A 10,611-nucleotide genomic window follows, 5' to 3' on the forward strand; every position below is an offset into this window, starting at 1 on the left:
CAGGGGTGCTGAGAAGGAGGATTGAGAGAGTGTTGTGTTGGGTGTGAGTTTTCTCCCCCCCATACTCTCAGCAGCCATGCATAATGGGAAGCTGTCTTTGAAGTGGTTTTGATGGAAGCCAGACTCCAAATGGGGCAAAAAAGGCCGAGGGAAAAAGGGAAAAAGAGGGAGGGAAATAGAGAAAGAAAGAGGGGAAGGAGAGGGTTGAGGAAGACCCAAGTCGAGGAGTCACCGAGCTAAAGAGAGGAAACTCGAAGACAAAGGCAGAGGGCAGTGGGCTTGCCTCTGCCCCGCATGGCTCCCCTCATCTCTGAGTTCTTCTCTATTTCCTCTGTGTCTTATCTGAGCTCAAGGCCCATTCATGGTCCAGGAAAGCTGGGTGCTGCCACACAGCTTCCTCTGGAGGCTTCTGGAACCTCTCTCCATAGGGTTAGGAGGCCCAAGTTCGATCCAGCCTGCTTGGTCCTGGTCACTACACAGATGGTGCTGGTCCCCCTGACAAACTAGTGATCAGGTGACACCCACATAAGAAGCTACCTGAGTTGGGGGTACCCTTTTCCAAAGGCCCAGCTGATAGGCCTCTCCAAAATCCCCCATTTCATGAAGATAATCACTGCTAGTGGTATACACACAAACACGTTCCCTCCAATCCTGTAAATAAAAATCCACTGTCCAAACACACACACACACACACACACACACACATCTACAAAACCTGTGCCCAAGATCACACAGCCCGGCTCAGTCGCACACATTTACACAGACACACACTCAGACATTAAAGTACACCTTCACACCAGGGTTAGCACATGCATAGGAGCGACCTTATGTGCTACTCCCTCACAGGCAAGTTCGTCCTCTGACATCCAGCGGGCTCACATAAGCAGACACAGATAGACACAGACTGACGAACAATTTTAATGCATACATTAACACACGCGCAAGCAGGACCACAAGAAATTATAAACACAAAAATTTACACGCAGAAAAAAAACCCACATAATCAAAATCCCTCCAGGTCACAGGGTTTGATCACAAACACACTATAAATAGAATAAAACGATAGTTTTCAAGCAGCGCATATATAAGTAACGAACTCAGTAAATACACCCAAACATTCACAGACAAGTCTTGGCACAAATTCTCTCTGGCTCCAAACCTTGGGCCCCAGCTCCGCACCATCAGCGCTCAGACCAGGAGCAAGCAGACTTTCGGAAGCATGTTCCCATCCTACCTCGCCCGAAGCAAGCGGTGGCCTGGCTGGCCATGCAGAAACAAGGCCTGGTGCCTTTTCTCCCCCTTCCTGTCCTCCCAGGTTCCTTTACTCCCCTCCAGGCCCACGCATCCCTGCATTCCTCGGTGTACACCTGCCGGTACTCCCACACCTACGATGCTGCCTTTGGCCCCAGGAGCGGCCTGGACCTTAGAGCCCTCGGAGTGTTGCTGGCGCCCCGCACTAGCCTGCCTCCCTCGCTCTGCTGAGTGACCCACTCACCACGGTTCCCACCAGGCTGTCCTGGAATATAAACTGTGTGGCACAGAAAGACATCGTGAGTGGCCCCTCCTATCTACCTGCCCGAACACCCATCCGAGGTAGATCTTCCCTTCTCCACACCTCCCCCAGAGAGGGTGAACTGACTTTCGGGATTCCGGACCAGTTGATAAATATCCCTACTCCAACCTGACTGGTAGGATAGGGCACATAACTACCCACGCTTCTGGTCTTCACTTTCTCTCTTGGTCAAAAAAAAAAAAAAAAAAAAAAAAAAAAAAAAAAAAAAAAAAGCCCGACTGGGCCCCAGCCCCGCGTGTGACAAAAGAAACCACAGCCCAGGAGACAGAGTCTCAGTTCCTTCGCTCAGAGCCCGAGCGAGCCGCAGTCCTAAGCCATAGGAAGCTGGGCGGGTTCGGAAGCGGGGAAACTATAGCGCCTTCCCGGCCTGGGCAACTTCTACAGGTTGCGAGGTTGGCAGTCTGGGTGGGAGGTCCCTCCCAGACTAGGCCTTGGAATCCTGCATCCAAAAAAATATTTGCGAAGAGAGAGGAAAGGCACCCCGGTTTTCCGACCGCGCCCCCACTCCTCCAGGCCCAAACTGGAAGGTAAATACTTACTTAGCCTCGGAACCAGGTACTAGCAAATACTCGGCAATACTGATGTCTTGTTTTTTTTGCTCTGTCCTGACCGCAACGCTGTAGCCAATTTAGATATGCTATAAATTTAAGAGGTTGCTATGGCCACAGCGCGCCCATTGGCCGCCCGGCACCCTACGTGCCGCACCACGTCACCAAATCTGAATAAGGATGCGCGAATTAGGCGGCGGCCAGACAAAGATGAGGATCCGGACCGCTTGAAAGTGGGGGAAAGTGCCGGCGCCTCCGCCAACCGGGAAAGCCGCTCGCCAGCGCTGAAGCCAGCAGCCGCCTAGGACACCAGCTCTAGGCTGAAGCAAGAGCCCGAGCGCGACCCGTGACATGAGACTGTGACTGCCGCCGCCCTCCACGCCACTCTGGGCAGTGCAGCGCCAGGCTGGAGAGCGTCGGAGGACTTGAACCCGCGAAGTCTTGGTTGATCCATACCGGACTCGCCCCTGCCGAGGCCTCAAGACCAGGGAGACTGAAAGCCACCGCAGCGGGGACCGGGAGGCCCTAAGGGCCCAGGGGTCCCAAGGAGACGAGGCGGCCCGAGCCGCCCGGAGAGCGCGGCTATGATGGTGCACTGTGCCGGCTGTGAGCGGCCGATCCTCGACCGCTTTCTGCTGAACGTGCTGGATCGAGCGTGGCATATTAAATGTGTTCAATGCTGCGAGTGCAAAACCAACCTCTCGGAGAAGTGCTTCTCCCGGGAGGGCAAGCTGTACTGTAAAAACGACTTCTTCAGGTAAGAGGCCCCGCCGCTTCCTGCTGCCTGCCACTGGCTGGCCGGAGCTCCACCGGGGCATCCCGGGAATTAGGAAACCAGGAGACCCACCCCAGTTTAGAGGGGAGGCAGATAGGCCTCTGCCCTCCTCACGCCCTGTAGTGGGCTCCTCCTGAGAAGCTAAGGCGAGGAAAGAGGACGCTGCTTGGCTGCCTCACCTTGGGTCTAACAGACAGCAGAGAGCGGCCAGATGGCAGAGGCAACTTGCTCTCGGCCCTTTCCCCACACCTGAGTCCCCGGGACTGAAGATTCAGGACGCACATTCCCAGATCCCAAAGGTGCTCCAGGAGTTCTGAGCAGTGGGGGCTTCTGGTCCCAACAGTAACCCTGAGCCCAGAGGGTAATCTGACGACGAACAGAAACTTCCCAGTTCCAAAGGGCCCAGGCAGGAAGGGCTCTTCTAGAGATGAGGGACCGAGGACCTTCCCCTTGCCCCCCCACCCCCACCCTCGATCCATTTTCTCCCTAGTTGGAAAGGTACTGAAGAAATGGAGGCTGAGAATCGGCAGGTCTGTTCTGCGATGTGTCAACCTCCCTTCCCAAGTCCATAGCACACACAGACCAGGACCCAGTGCCTCTGTGGGCCTCAGTTTCCCCAGATGGGAAAGGCTAAGGAACAGCCTTGAAACCTGTAGTGTTTTCGATGGTTGCTCTTTCTGCACCATGACAGGCTTTGTGAGTCTGAATTCCAGGCACTGAGGGGGCGTGATTAGCTCGCCAGAGGAGAAAGGCTGCCGCCTGCCCCAGTGGCTGGGCACTTGGGAATTTGAATAGGAGAAAATGTCAGCCGCGCCTTTACACGTGTAAACTACCCGGCCCTGGAGGCCCTGGCGCCCCTAATGTGGCATGCTCGCAAAGCACCTAATGATTTTTGATAAGGTGTATATAGCCAATTATGCTGCCGGATAAGGCCAAAAGTGACTTATGGTCGCTAATGCCCTCACTACATCAATGTCACCCAAATTCACTCTGTTTAGAGACATGGGTGTGAGAGGATGGGGGAGTCCCCCCAAGGTTCTGAGCCCTCTTCTTCCTCCCCACACAACTTCTACCCCTTCTTGTTTTTATTGTGTGTGTGTGGGGGGGGGGAGTACTTTCTTCCACGGTCCAAGGAAGAAAGAAAGGGAATTGGTTCAGAGGCAAGGGAAAGGGGACTTTGGAGTGATCCCAGGTCCTAGCTGAGGACTTAAGAGGACTTCTGTCCCTATTCTCCTGCCCTCCTGCCGCCTTCCAGGGCCAGAGATGGGGGAGGAGGTTGTGTGTACAGAAACTGACTTCCTGTTTCCAGAACTTACTCCTCTGAGAGCCTCTTATCCCTAGCTCCTGCAGGGGGTGGGGGTGGGGGGTTCAGCAGGTCTCACAGGTAGCACCAGAAGCCAGAGGAAGGTTCTGGCATTCATTTCTGCTTGGATCCTCCACCCTGATGCTAGAGACAGATAGTGGTGGTCCTATCTGGGACATCCCCTTCCCAATCCAGAGGGCAAAGCTAAGAACTATGGAAACCTGGCCTACAGGAGCTTTATGGGCTCCTGAAACAGCCAAGACATATTTGGTGGGGACCTGAAGGCAGGGGATACATCTTGGGACACTGTCTCAAGGCTGCACTCCCACCTCTTCTGGTCACAACACCATAGACCTTGAATCAACACACTAAAAACCCGACGACCTGGCCCTAAACCAGCTCTGATTAGGGAGAGCAGAATTAGGTTTCCATTTGACAGATGTGGACATGAAGGTAGCTGGGAAACCACAGGGCGGGAAGAGGTTAGCACTGAAGAAGATTTGGACACCAGGCCCACCTCCCCACCTCACAGTGACAGGCGCCTTGTATCCACAGGCGCTTTGGCACGAAGTGTGCAGGCTGTGCACAAGGTATCTCTCCCAGTGACCTGGTGCGCAAGGCCCGGAGCAAAGTCTTCCACCTCAACTGTTTCACCTGCATGGTGTGTAACAAGCAGCTGTCCACTGGAGAGGAACTCTACGTGATCGACGAAAACAAGTTTGTGTGCAAGGACGACTACTTGAGCTCGTCTAGCCTCAAGGAAGGAAGCCTCAACTCAGGTATGGAGGCCTCTTTCCTTTCCCAGCTTTCTTTCTGACGCAAACGGGCTCCAGCAAGCAGCCCGGCACTCTCAACCATCACCCCGTCACCCCGCGCCTGCTCTGGGCTCTGCTGAATTCAGTCCAGTACTCATCTGCTGGGGGCTGCTTCAGGGCTGGAGAGACAGAGCCGGTTCTACAGGAAAACCCTAAACCAGGCTCTTCTCCCCCTCCCCCCAATTTAGAACTGAAAAAAAAAAAAAACCTTCAGTGTCTTTTGAGGTCCTGGTAAATTTTAGGACCAGCAGGCTCATCGCTGTTTGGAAGAAGGCGAGACGGGGCGGGAGGAGGTGAGGCCGTACAGTGTGTCCCCACTCCCGAAGAAAAGGTTCTCCAGAGGGTGTGCCCCGCTTCCCCGGGAGCTTCCAAATTTGGGGGCCTCTGAGAAGACTCTTTCAAACCAAACCTGGTCTGGGGAGAGTGGGTGGACGCCGATACCGGGGGAGAGGTGTGACTGCTTGGGGGGATCCCCCGCAACTGAGGCAGAGAGGTCTTCAGAAACGGGTTTCTGAATTAGAGACAGATCGCGCTGACGCCACTGTCCCCTATCCGTCCGCCCGCAGTGTCATCCTGTACGGACCGCAGTTTGTCCCCGGACCTTCAGGACCCGTTACAGGACGACCCCAAAGAGACTGACAATTCGACCTCATCGGACAAGGAGACCGCTAACAACGAGAACGAGGAACAGAACTCCGGCACGAAGCGGCGCGGCCCGCGCACCACCATCAAAGCCAAGCAGCTGGAGACGCTCAAGGCGGCCTTCGCGGCCACGCCCAAGCCCACGCGCCACATCCGCGAACAACTGGCGCAGGAAACCGGCCTCAACATGAGGGTCATTCAGGTAGGGCCGGTGGACCAACCCTCCCAAACAGCAGGCGTGCTCCGGTTGGGCAGCCTAGCGGTTGAATCATCAGGGCCTGGCGTAGGGGAAAGTCCATCAGCGTGCCCTTTAGAAGAGGGGACTTTGGAGCTAAAAGGTTGATACGGTCCCACTGTCCTGGCAATGTGATTTTTTTGAACGAGGTCTCCAGACCTCTCTGAATTTCATCCACTACGTCACCCCACCCTGACCAGCTCATGGCTTAAGCCTCTCCTGCCTCCAGGACCCCTTCCTCTCCAATCACAGAAAGGGACGATGTCCTCGCGCCCTAGCGTTGGCAAAGCGACAATCGGGGGGCCTGGCTTCGCAGCCGCGGGCGAGAGCCTAAAGGGGCAGGAGGCTTTTATAAAGCCGTCAGGCCGCGGGCAAGCCGAGGACCAGGAAGCCGGAGCCTTTATGAGTCACCCCACGGGTCCGCGAAATCCTTCACCCTTGGCTGGTTTGCCGAAGCCCCTCTCCGCCCCTCCTGGACTAATCCGTCCCAGCCCTCGCCTCGGGGGAGTCGTGGTGTGCCCAAGGCGCTAGGACCCAGCAGGGCCAACCTCAGCAGGAGTACGGGGGTGGGGGGAGAGGTCATTCCTGACCCCAAGCTCACTGCCCTTTTTTTTCCGCCTCAGGTATGGTTTCAGAACCGAAGGTCCAAAGAACGCCGCATGAAACAGCTGAGCGCTCTGGGCGCACGGAGACACGCCTTCTTCCGGAGTCCGCGGCGCATGCGTCCCCTGGGCGGCCGCTTGGACGAGTCTGAGATGTTGGGGTCCACCCCGTACACTTACTACGGAGGTAAGGGGCTCCTGGGGAAGCTCTGCCACTCGGCCCGGGCTCACAGCTATTCTGGGCCTCCTAGCGTTTGGGGCCACAGTAGGGCAGTCTTTATTTTTCCCCACCCACGCAAGATACACACAAAGCCTTTCCTAGACAGACTCATTAGCATAGGCTACTCACCCACAGGTATCTCCTGAACAGGAACACCCACACAGGACACATAAACTCACATACACACCCGCTCGCAATGAGACCTCAGTGAAACAACCAGACGTAAGGTCCACACAGGTGTGGTCCAGTACGCTCACTTCCCCGGTCATACTGGTAAATGCCAAGTACCTTTCGCTGCCCATTTGGCCTTACTTCCATTATCCAGTGCCGGTAGCCTGATGAGCTTAGGGAAAGCTGGAACTCCCTACCAAATTGAGGCAAGAGAGAAGGGTTCTGCCTTCTCGAAACTGCCTTCAAAGGTAGCAAGCAATTCTGCTCTGTTAGAGACATCCTGGATTCCGCGTGCGGAAGACTCAAACGCCTGTATGGATCTAGGGTCCACTCGGGTCCAAGTAAAAGGGTTGGTCTAGAATGGGGCAGGGGAAGGTGATGCCCCATCATCTCCGGACCCATCTTTGGGTCTAGAGAGAACGACCCGTTGGTTTGCACAAACGAACATCGTTAATAAACTCAAGCCTACTTGCTCAGATCCTTTCTTCTTTTGCTCCCCAGGACTAGTGTCCTATTCCAGCACCCCATCTTCCTCCCAGCTCCTCAGGTCTGGCCTGCTCCCTGGGGAAAGTGAGGGGCTGCAAGCCTGCCCCGCTTGCTCTCCTCCATGTGGAGGATTCACTTGTCTGGATTCCTTAGCCTTTCCTATCTGTGGAGTCACCGGGAGTCTCACCAATGGCACTGAGTTATTATTGGTCTGCTAGGGTCTCCAAACCCAGCTGGTGAGGCTAGAAGTGAATTCCTTCTAAAACGTGGATTGGGGACAATGCCCGGAGTGGAAAGGCGATGGAAGCCAGGCAACCCCGTAGAAAGAGAACCCCTGGCCGGACTTCCACGTGCGGAAGCCTGGGAAGTTTATCTGCAGGCCGAAGGTCCCTGGAAATTGCTGGGGGGGGGGGGGCGAACCGGTGATTTTAACATGGTAGCGGGGGTCCAGGTTGGGGGAGCCGGAACTGTGTGGTGATGGGCGTGTCCTAGGACGTCTAATCTTTCCGCCTAGCTTGCCCTCCGCACAAAAAAATCTCAACCCGAAGCCCGGAGATAGTGGGGGCGGTACCCGCCTGGAAGCCTCTGCCGCAACCTGAGTAATTAATCAAGATTTTCAGGGAGACCAGCCCACCCCAACCCATCCTGCCAACCTCTCTCTCTGAAGGCCTGTGGGACAGGGTGGGGGACAGAACACCAGAACCCCTTTTTTCTCCGAAAACGGGATGGGGGGCGCAGGACTCTTCAGCCCCCAGCCCAGCAGCCCCGCCTAATCCGCACTGGGAGATCCCGGTGGCGGCGGCCGGTAGCGGGCGAGAAAGGGGCCGGGTGACGGGGCCCGCGGCTCCCCGTGGGAGCTCGGACAAAGCCCCAGCTGCGGCTTTTGTGCCCTTTTCAGACAGCGTTTGTTCCAATTACCTCCGGCCCGGCCGCCATATGGGCGGAGGCGGCGCGCACGGCTCCAGGGCCGCGGCCTTCCCTGCTTAGCGCGATCCCTTTCCGTTCCTTTGAGTGCCCCCAAATTCATCTCTCTCAACCTCCCAAACTTTCGAGCAAAATGGAATTTGAGATTTTTCAAAACGTAATTGGCGGCCGTTTTAGCTGTTACCTAAACTGCCTCCACTCCAGGCAGGTCTCCAGGCAACCCCACCCCCACCCCCGATTTGGATAGATTTCAGATTTCGGTAAAGGAAAAAAAAGGTGGATGACCTGGACATCCAGAACTCGCCTGTACACTCGGACCACGGGACTGAACAAGGGGAGTGGATTTCCTGAAGAAACCCTGGCCTCGAAGAGGCCGGTTTTCCTGCTGTTGCTGTTTAAAGCGGGTACTGCCCCCCCATAGGCTTAAGGCGCTCTTTTGTTGGGGTCCTGCACCCCAATCCAGGAGGGGTCGATCTGGAGTGGGGGCAAATAGTATTAGCAGAAGCAATTTCTTGTGGCTCTTGTGGTGGTTTGAGCTCCTGATCTGAATCCCTGAATTTGTGGGAAGAATGTTTGTTTGTTTGTGTCAACTCTTTCAAAGGTCTTTGTCCCAAAATACTTCAAAATAACCTGGGCAGCTAGAAAGCTCCTCTGGTTAGAGACTGGAGACCGGATGCACCCCCGCGCCCCCAGGAACCCTCAAGTGGTCCTGAACTAGGGTCCCCTCTCCGGAGTCGCTGAGCTTGGCTTTCTCAGGTCCAGTCTCTACCGGGAGGGGAGCAGAAGACGCTGAGGCTGCCCCTGGCTCTGCGCCCTGCTCGCCCCGGGCCAAGGCCCCCTGCCCGCCTTTTGGCGCTCTGGCATCTGATCTGGTCCCGCTTTTCCCTCTCGGGCCGCGTTCCGGGTCGGAACCCCTTTGGTGTTTAGAGCTGAGGCAGCCACTTTGTTCCCGCGTTCCTCTCCAAGTATTGCAGCCACCGAGTCTAAGGCGATTCCTGATCTTCTCATTTTCTTGGGCTCATCCGTACCCTCACTACAGCTTGCTTATTTATTATTTATTTATTTGTTTGCTTGTTTGTTTTTCCGTCTCCCTCTTCCTGTCCTTGCGCTCTCTCACCTCAGTGGAATTGGCTGTTCGGGGTGTGGTGGCACGTCTGGGGCTGCCCTCCACCGCCTTTACCCTCTCCTCTGCCGATCGTTGTCTCCGTGTTCATCCCTCCATCTCTCACTAAACCTTCCCTTGGCTCCGCACCTCTGACCCCTGCGGGCTCTCTCCCCATCTCCGCGTGTTTGGAAACCTACAACTCCTTCTCTCGCTGCCTATGTCCCCTCATTGCTACCGGTCCTTGTAAGTTCAGTCTCTCTCCCACTTCTAGTTTCTGGGCCGGCCTTTGCGTATTTCTCTCTGCCTCTTCACCAGCCCTCCTCGGTCCCTTTCCGTCCCCAGGGTCTCGGCCTTCCTCCCTCGGCCTCTGAGGGCCTCCTTAGGTCTAACCTAGGGTCAGTGGCATGCTTTCCTGTGCCTTCCCCATATCTGTGCCCACAGACCTATCCATGTGCCTTGGCCTTCGCGAGCCCTCGGGTCACATCTCCCAGGTCCCTCAGTCCCTGTCGGTCTTAAGCAGTTTATCCTCATGCCACGTCTTATCCCTTGTCCCTCCCGTAGACTACCAAAGCGACTACTACACCCCGGGAGGCAACTACGACTTCTTCGCGCACGGCCCGCCATCGCAGGCTCAGTCCCCGGCCGACTCAAGCTTCCTGGCAGCGTCGGGACCCGGCTCGACGCCGCTGGGCGCACTGGAACCGCCACTGGCCGGGCCGCACGGTGCGGACAACCCCAGGTTCACCGACATGATCTCGCACCCGGACACGCCTAGCCCGGAGCCTGGTCTGCCCGGCGCGCTGCACCCGATGCCCGGAGAGGTGTTCAGCGGCGGGCCCAGCCCGCCCTTCCCCATGAGCGGCACCAGCGGCTACAGCGGACCCCTGTCGCACCCCAACCCCGAGCTCAACGAGGCGGCCGTATGGTAAGGCCAAGGGGCCGGGTCGCCCCCTGTCATCGAGCCCTGAACGCTTCCTGGGTCACTCTCAAGAGTCCTCTTTTGGGTTCGCACCCACCCGGCAATTCGCATCTCCACCCTTCAGAGCTTCGGCGCGCGACTGCGCAATTTCTTGGGACCAAAGTCAATATTCTGGAGGGTCGAGATTCCAAGCACACCTTAGCCGCCCGCGGGACACCTCCCGCCCACATCACCTCTTTGAACTAAGAGGGGATTGGGACCAAGGAGAGGAGACCGTGGCGCGGCCCCTCCCT

At 56.5% G+C, this 10,611-nt stretch overlaps 1 protein-coding gene across 1 annotated transcript; it reads left to right on the plus strand.

Annotated features, from left to right (window-relative positions):
* The first annotated feature begins 2,705 nt into the window (after positions 1–2,705).
* Positions 2,706–10,328, plus strand: Lhx5 (LIM homeobox 5). Its single transcript, XM_038346827.1, has 5 exons — positions 2,706–2,878; positions 4,755–4,978; positions 5,581–5,858; positions 6,515–6,680; positions 9,961–10,328. Exons 1-5 carry the CDS (start codon positions 2,706–2,708, stop codon positions 10,326–10,328), a joined length of 1,209 nt encoding a protein of 402 aa, XP_038202755.1.
* Positions 10,329–10,611: the final 283 nt, after the last annotated feature.

This window comes from Arvicola amphibius, chromosome 10 (genome assembly GCF_903992535.2).
Source record: "Arvicola amphibius chromosome 10, mArvAmp1.2, whole genome shotgun sequence".
In the NCBI taxonomy this organism is placed as follows: Eukaryota; Metazoa; Chordata; class Mammalia; order Rodentia; family Cricetidae; genus Arvicola; species Arvicola amphibius.